Source organism: Nanorana parkeri, unplaced genomic scaffold (assembly GCF_000935625.1).
Source record: "Nanorana parkeri isolate BGI_ZX_2015 unplaced genomic scaffold, ASM93562v1 scaffold1286, whole genome shotgun sequence".
NCBI lineage: Eukaryota > Metazoa > Chordata > Amphibia > Anura > Dicroglossidae > Nanorana > Nanorana parkeri.
This window is the reverse complement of record NW_017307554.1, coordinates 78,081-86,839: the sequence shown is the minus strand read 5'-3', so window position 1 is coordinate 86,839 and position 8,759 is coordinate 78,081. Positions and strand designations below refer to the sequence as shown.

The 8,759-nt window shown below is 38.8% G+C and overlaps 1 protein-coding gene across 1 annotated transcript in view; it reads left to right on the top strand.

The window, feature by feature from the left end:
* Positions 1-7,520, top strand: part of SUDS3 (SDS3 homolog, SIN3A corepressor complex component) — a 33,511-nt gene extending 25,991 nt beyond the window's left edge. Inside the window, exons 10-11 of the mRNA XM_018569096.1 lie at positions 4,631-4,715; positions 6,682-7,520. Coding sequence (XP_018424598.1) covers positions 4,631-4,715; positions 6,682-6,780 — 184 coding nt within the window. The 3' untranslated portion in view covers positions 6,781-7,520. The remainder of the gene's footprint in view (positions 1-4,630; positions 4,716-6,681) is intronic.
* The last annotated feature ends 1,239 nt before the right edge of the window (positions 7,521-8,759 follow it).

Below are 8,759 nucleotides of genomic sequence, written 5' to 3'. Positions count from 1 at the left end.
TGTGTAAGTAGTTTGCGTTCTTGTTAAAGGAATGGATTGCTCTCCCGGGTTTGTCTTTTTTTAATTTAGTCTGCGCTCCAGGCAGACCATGAAATACACATGAGAGCTGTTTTACCTGCTAAATGATTTGTATTTCTATCCATTCATTCTTGAGAATTACATAGCCCTGCCACACAACCAGACTGGAGACCTGACTTTTCACTACTGCAGTAAAGTATGACAACAAAGCCTTGTCTTTTCAACTGCCTGTAATTAGACAGTGAAGGAGAAGCTGCAGACTGATAAACTCATCCCTCTGTCCTTCTGATTCTCCTCCTGTCATCATGTGCCTTGTTAGCACATAGCTACTGCAGCACAGCTAATTGGCTCCTTGTGCTGCTTTTCCCGCTCCTATGCTAAGCATTGATGTACAGGAGATATGAAGAGGTTAATATCAAGTCATATTCAGGTGCTTAAACTAGTTGCTTTTAAAAGCACATTTGTGTGCCCAATTTGTGGGTTGAATAATGTTGGCTGTCTTTCAACACGGGATAGAAGCAGCCCTGGATCACAGAGGAGGATGCATTGGGCAGCTTCACTGCGTCGCTGCATGGGGTGCATTTTTTTTTTTTTACAAGGGAAGGGGGCATTTAATATAAAAAATAAACTTGACCTTTTAATGATTGTGAAATGAACGTGTGCCCGCATTACTGAAATCTACTTTTACATGCTATAAATATGTTTAGCCACTAGATGCCACTGTGTATACACATATCGGTGTGTTTGTTGAGAAAATGTAGAGGAAATCCTTTTGATTATGTTGCAATACAGAAAACAGGTTTATGTCAAGTCACTGGATCTGTGTCTTGAATTAGTTAGTGTTTTTCTCCTCACCCCCCAAAAAAGAGGCAACAACACACATTAGAATATGTGTGCTTTGAATGGTTTCTTTGTGTTTTTTTTGGTGTGTGTGTGTGTGGTTTTTTTTTTTTGCAGAATTGGCTTCATTTTTGTTCCCTGCCTTTATGTTGAATTTACTGCACTTCAAGGCTGTTTTCTCCTGATATTGAAAATTAGGGCCCCGTTACCACTTGTGATTTTTTTCTGCAGTTAAATACTTGTGAAACTACATGTAAAATGCATGTAACAATTATGCACCATTATAGTTAGTGTCACTGAAGCTATTTAAAGTTTAATTAAATTCTACACATCTCTTTGCATTTTTCAATGTACAACCTCAATTCCAAAAAAGTTAGGATGCTATGTAAAATCTACATAAAAACAGAATGCAATGATTTGCACATCTCAAACTCTTATTTTATTCACAATAGAAAATAGAAAACATATCAAATGTTTAAACTGAGAAAATGTACCATTTTAAGAAAAAAATAAGGTCATTTTAAAATTATTGACATCAATACATCTCAAAAAAGTTTGGACAGGGCAACAAAAAGCTGGCTAAGTAAGTGGTACTAACAAGGAAGAGCTGGAAGAACATTTTGCAGCTAATTAGCATTATAGTACGATAATCGGCAGGTGTATGGAAGGCGTGCGACCGTTTCTACTGAACGGTCGCACGTCTTTTGTCTTACGAGCATGTTGGAAAAGCAGCTGAAAATCGTAAGATTTTCGGTAGGTTTGTGGCGTGCTCATAAGACAAATGCCGCATGGGCTGGTGTGCGCAAGCGCACACTGCCCGCTCAGCATTGCAGTCATCGGAAGCCCTCCCCTCAGCGGGCCGGGCTTGCGATGATCGCAAGTACGATCTGTGTCCAAGATGGGCAGATCGTACAAGCTTTTAATTAGCATACAACCATCGCAAGACGAAATTGTAAGTGTAAAGTGTATGGCCAGCTTTAGAGAGTCAGAGTGTCTCAGAAGTAAAGATGGGCAGAGGCTCACCAATCTGTGAAAAGCTGCGTCCAACAATTTCAGAATAATGTTCCTCAATGGAAAATTTAAATATATCATCATCTACAGTACATATCATCAAAAAAAGGAGAAATGCGCAAGGGACGAGCGAAACGCAATATTAGATGCCCGTGATCTTCGGGCCCTCAGACGACACTGCATTAAAAACAGACATGATTGTGTGATGGACATCACTGCATTGGAATACTTCCAAAAAACACCGTCTGTGAACACAATTCGTTATGCCATCCAAAAACGCCAGTTAAAGCTCCATCATGCACAGAAGAATCCATATCTGAACATGATCGAGAAACGCCGCCATCTAATCTGGGCCAAAGCTCATTTAAAATGGTCTGTTGAAAGTGGGAAATTGTTCTGTGGTCATACGAATCAATATTTCACATTCTTTTTGGCAGCCATGGGCGATGCATCCTCTGGACTAAAGAGGAGAGGGACCTTCTGGCTTATCAGCACTCAGTTCAAAAGATTACATCTCTGATGGTATGGGGGTGCATTAGTGCATATGGAAAGGACAGCTTACACATCTGGAAAGGCACCATCAATGCTGAAAGATATATCCAGGTTTTAGAACAGCATAGGCTCCCAACCAGACGTCTTTTTCAGGGAAGGCCTTACATATTTCAGCAGGACAATGCTAAACCACATACTGCATCTGTGTCAACAGCATGGCTTCATAGTAGAAGAGTCCAGGTGCTTAACTGGCCTGCCTACACTCCAGACTTTTGACCAATTGAAAATGTTTGCACATCTTAAAACGAAAAATATGATAAAGAAGACCCAGGACTGTTGAGCAGTTAGAATCCTATATCAGGCAAGAATGGGACAGCATTCCTCTCCCAAAACTCCAGCAACTGTCCTCCTCAGTTCCCAGCCATTTACAGAATATTTTTAAAAGAAGAGGGTAGGGTGCACTGGATAAGCATGGCCCTGCCCCAACATTTTTTTAAAGTGTTGCTACCATCAATTTAAAATGTCCTTATTTTTTTCTTAAAATGGTCCATTTCCTCAGTTTTTAAACATTTGATATGTTTTCTATTGTGAATAAAATGTGTTTTATAAGATTTGAAAATCATTGCATTCTGTTTATATTAAGATTTTGTGCCGCGTCCCAACTTTTTTGGAACTGTGGTTATCTATTCCCCATGTTTTAATTGCTTAAAAATGCTTCAAGCACAGAAAAATACATGTCGATCCTTTGTTATGGAACTGAGGAGAGGGTAAGTGTTCTGTTATTCAGCAAGAGAGAAATGGGAAAGGGGCAGACAATACTGCTTTGGATTTCAATGCAGCAGGGGCAGTGTTGTCAGCTGAAACAGGAAATTACAATTACAGTGGATTTCTGGCAGATCTGTTAAAAGTGTCTCCTTTTTTTCTCAAGCAATTAAAAAAAACACATTCAGTATTACTAAATAAATAATGGGTCAGGCATGACGTATCACACACTTTGCTGTGAGCAAAGATGTTCTGTCTCCGGTATGAAGATGTAACTTTTAGGAAGTAATTCCTTTAATATTTATTGGTCTTTTTATCCTTTCCCCCTGAATCCTTGTGATAACATCTACTATGTATCAAGTGCTTATCAGCTAAAAATAAGGACTACATTTACAAAGGAGTTTTTGAAATCTCTCAGTAGTTTACAATTCTGGCATCCTCCTGCGTCCCTCCTCTCCCCTTGCCCATGCAGGGCATACTTTGAACATAATACAATGTGATTTGTGAATGAACAAGGGGAGAAGGGAGAGTAAATGAGAAAATCCCTTCACTGTATGGGAGATGGAAATGTTCGTCGCAGTGCTGGAAGAAGAGCGCTGTTGAGTAAGTGTTTTAGTGTTTCTAAAGTGGACCTTGTATCAAAATGCAGCATATTATTCGAGGTTTGTTACTTTAAACCCATTTCCATGTGCCCTTATGTTGGTTCATGTATTCTTTCATTATTGTATGTTTAGGACTATTATTTTTAGGCTATAAATTGCTGAAATGTCATGTTTTAAATGATTTTAAAATGTGGCCTTTGAAAGTGTCTAAATGCAGAACTGTGTATTTACAATATGGACACATAAAACATGCAAGATTGAGTTACTGTGGGCGACATGGTTTTTGTTTAGACACAGGGGAAGCACCCATCTGTACAATGCAAAAGAATGTTCTGAGAAGCTCAGCTGTATAATGTCTTTGTAAACTAGGCATGTTGCTGGTCACGCACTGTGTCTGCGAACAGCTGAGCCCTTTCTTCTTCTAAATAAGTGCAATTTTCATTGAGGACACTTCTGTAAATGTGTATTTTATGTTCAAAAGGTAGTATAACTTCCACATTTAAAACACAGGATTTATTATTCCCTTTTTTGCATCTCATCTGCTAAAAGATAGTGTTACAAAAAAATAAAAAATCATTGTTTAAAAGAGCCATTGGCAACATTCACAATTATGTTTAGCACTGAAACCTTTGAAACATCCTTCTGAGCTATTATTATATGCGCATAGGCATTAGAGAGTAATGCTACCATTTACTAAATTATTATTACTAAATGTTTGCTGGTGCTTCACCATTCCAGTTACTATGAAAATGGCAGCAAATGCTTGACTTATAATTTGATAGGGTCTGCTTTTGTTAAGGCAAAAATGAATAAAAGGTGCTTTAAACTGGTAGGCGTATCTGGACAGCGCTTTTACTTAATGAAGCTGTAATATAATGCTTTGTGTCTCCTTGATTTGGCTTTAGGTATCACAAGAGTCAAGCAATATACCTAGAATCAAAGGACAACACCAAAATCAGCTGTGTGATCAGTTCGGTGGGAACTAACGAGGTACGTGTACAGCAGAGAAGAGCAATAATGTTCATTTACCAGCCATATAGGGAGTGCATTTGTTTATGTGTCAGATGAATCATAGGTGAGCTGTGAGAAGGAGTAGAAAGCAGAAATATTGCATAGCACTGCAAAGCAGCAAGAACAGCTGGTGTATGTAATAAGCCAATTTGGCTGCTCTCATGTACATATAGAACTACAAAGTGCATGCACTTGGGGGTATCCATATTTTCTCATTACAATAGCAGGCCAGTGCTTTCTGCTCCCTTTCCTATTCAGCTCAGTGGGTTGGCTGATTAAGTTGACACAATGCACACTTTGTATCTTATCTCAATGTTTGTAAAGCTGACCATACACTTTTAGAATATCATTGGATACACAGAATTGGCTGAAATTCTAACCAGGGGTGGCTCAGCACCACCCGGCTTGGAAAACTTTGATTTAAAAATTGAAGGTGCCATGTGGGAAAATTGTCAGCTAAGAAGTGACTGCAGCCAATTGGATGCAGTCACATTTGGGGTCACATTTGGGGTATTCTCATAGCAGTGGGCGCCAGCTTTCAGAATAAAATAGCTGGCAGGGAAGATAGCTCCATCCACGCTGTTTAGCATGGATGCAGGAATACGTGAATAGCCAACTTAATTCTGAAATCCAGGCACATGGCTATATATACATTTAAAATACCTGCTAAAGGATTTGTAATTAATTTGAGACAATTCTAAGAGATGCACAGCCTAGCCATACAACAGATCCAGGTTAATGTTAATGACTGCAGTTTGGTCACCTCCCTGGCCCCCAGCCGGTGACTGTACAGTATGGAAGCAGAATGTGGATGAGTCATTCTTCTGCTTTCTTCTCCTGTCAGCATGTTCCCTGTTAGCGCATGTGCATATAGCAAAGCCTGATTGGCTCCTAGTGCTGCTCCTCCTCCTTCCAGTTTATACTGTTGTACAGGGGATAATGAAATTGAATTTAAGACAGATTTAGGTACTACCTGAAAAGTAGATGCAAACACTTAATCTAAGACTGGTCTACCAAAAACTTAACCTTTTAACCCTAAAGCTGAACTCAATGTAAATGGATAGATATCAGATAAAGTGAATATATTGGGGCTGTTTTACCTACCAAAGAATTTGTAGTTCTGGCCATCCAATCCTGAGATTTACACAGCACTATCACACAGCATAGTAATGTTTGGCAGAGCAGGATACTTGATTCTTGTCTGCTGCAGTTACGTAACACTTTTACAGGACTTGTCCTTTCACCTGGCCTTTTACTGGAGAATAAAAGGAAAAGCAGCAGACCAGTGAACTCCTGTCTCTGATGTGCTAGTGAATACAGAGCTGCAGTAATGTGTGTCTTCTATAGCTGCCTGAAGTTCATCTTTATTGTGACTCCTATAATGTTGGGCTTCTCAGCACCAAATGCATCTGCTATGAGAAAACAAATTCTATTTGGCTCTCATGGCATGGTACCTTTCCTGTGCTGATCCTCCCTCAGTATTGCTATTGGTAAGCTGAACAAAGTGGAGGAGATGGACACAGGCACATAGAGGGGTATTGATTGAAAATGGAGCAGACAAAATCTGGCACAGCTGTGCATGACAACCAATCAGCTTCTCTCTTCAGTCTGTTCAGTTAAGATTTGAAAATGAAAGAGGGAAGCTGATTGGCTGCTCCAGATTTTGTCTGCTCCAGTTTTGATAAATTCCCCCCATATTGTTTTAGATGATTTGCTAGTTATTAGACTGCATATCGGGTGCTCTCCATTTGCAAGGAAAGTATGTAAAATGTCAATTCATGTATGTAGTGATTTTATCAGCTCCTTATTTTAGAAGAAAATGTTACTTTTGAATTGTATCCATATATATTATTTATATTATACTCGCAGTGAGTATAATATAAATAAAATATATGGATACAATTCAAAAGTAGAAGTAACTCACTAGACTTTTTTTGTTTGGCAGATTTGGGTGAGGAAAAGCAGTGACAGCACAAAGATGAGGATCTACCTTGGCCAACTACAGAGGGGCTTGTTTGTTATCCGGAGGCGTTCCGCTGCATAAAACCTACTGGTCTCGCCAGTCTCCTAATGTGACAGTTCATCTATGACACATCATCTTTCATCTGGATGACAGCTGGCGTCACTGACCTGTGCAGACTGAAATGCAGACTGTGATCAGTGAACATTACCTTGTATAGTGAGATTTTCAAATCCTTTCCAGCATCAGTGGTACTGAAGACTTGAGGGAATATTTCTCAAGACGAGTCGCCTATTCTTCAGTATATCTTTGCTTCACAAAGAGACAACTGCATCTCTGCAAAGAGAATTGTTTCACAAATTCTCAGTGCTGCTGCATAAATTAGTTCTTTATTTTTTGGCCAACTCCTCACAAAGCTCACACTGACTATAACAAATTACAGCTAACCTTTTCTTTAGCTGGTCTTGTAACTTTAATATGTTGTTTACGTTTTACTTAAGCGGCCATTTTTAGATGCAGAATAAAAGGCAGGGAATAAGATCTTAGATATTATTCATTATACATTTCATTGTTGCAACCAGTGCATCTTGCACATTTGTATTTCAGGTTTTGTGCTGGCGGTTTTTAAAATCACCGAAACTGACCGAACTGATAAATCCATAATTCAAGTAGGATACGATCTCAGGAATTTTTGTGGAAATAGTGGTTCTTTGTATTGCTCTGCTTCTATTAGTTGTCAGCATATTATTGTAAAACGTATCTCAAGCTTCTTTAAAATGTATTCATTTTAACATATTCAGTGTTTGTTTACTTGTTTTGTCTGTATGTACTCTAAAAAGGGGCCATAAATGAAAGATTTTAAAATTTAATTTGTGTTCATTTTAAAGATAACAGACCTTCTGCTGGCACCTATGGGTGACTGTGTGTATCTTTACATAAGGTACGCTGTAGAGTGCCCTGCTAGCCCTAAGACCCAGAACACTCTATTATACACTATTACTGAAGTTGACATTAGGTACCCTCAAATCTGTCTATCACTATGATAAAATGGCCTAACCTACCATTAGGCTCACAAGGATGCAGGATGTGGGTCAGAGTTCAGATGCATTAAATGAAGTCAATATATGACAATAGACTGCCCACATTTCCAGTGCTCATCAGACACTCTGCAAAATGTGTAAGCACGAACTTCTCAAGGTGTCTACATGTCATGTGTGCAGATGGTTTAGTTGCTTTGAATTGAACATAGGTGCACTTTAAGAGTTTAGTAGCGTTTATCATTTTGAACAGCTGGACTTTAAGCATTTCAAGATCTGTTTTTGGTACTTTTAGCAACCAGAGAGATTCTTGGATTTACTCTTTCATGTGGTATAAGAAGTATCAATGAGAGAAAGTGTGGACACCTTTTTAGATGTTTTCTAAGTAAGGCTCACTGTTTCCAGGCTTTGTTGCTGAAGGTCCACTAATAGTCTATGTACACAGACATTCAAACACATTGCATATTAGAGGGTGGATATTCATCTTTGTTTAGAACAGATATTTTTCCTTTAAACACGCATAGGCTGTGATAAACTCTGTCAGACCAAAACTACACGGGGATGATTTCTTGTCTGACAAATTGTGTTGAAACACCCTGTGTAAATTCTGATTTTACAAGGTAAATGGAGGCCATCAAGAATGTGTCGGCACATCAATTTTACATATAGCACATCTCTGTGACACCCAAATTTACTTTCACAGTGGGCTATTTTGCCATTTCCCTCTGCAGTCATGTTTCTTAAAAGAGAACTATTGTTGCCTTTGCAAAATAATCCATTTGGTACATATAAGTATCCCACCTTATATGTCAACTTGTCTGTCACAGGGTTTTCTGATGTCCATTTATTGCTACTTTTATATGTGCAGAAACGTATGTTTAGGAGGACAGAACCATTGTTTTCTGTAACTACCACCTGTCATTTTCTATCTCTAGCCCAAATGGACAGAGGCGAGCAAGAGCCATGGGGAAATGACAGTTCTAAGTACTTTTTGTGTTCCAATTTTAAATGATCTTTATTAATCGC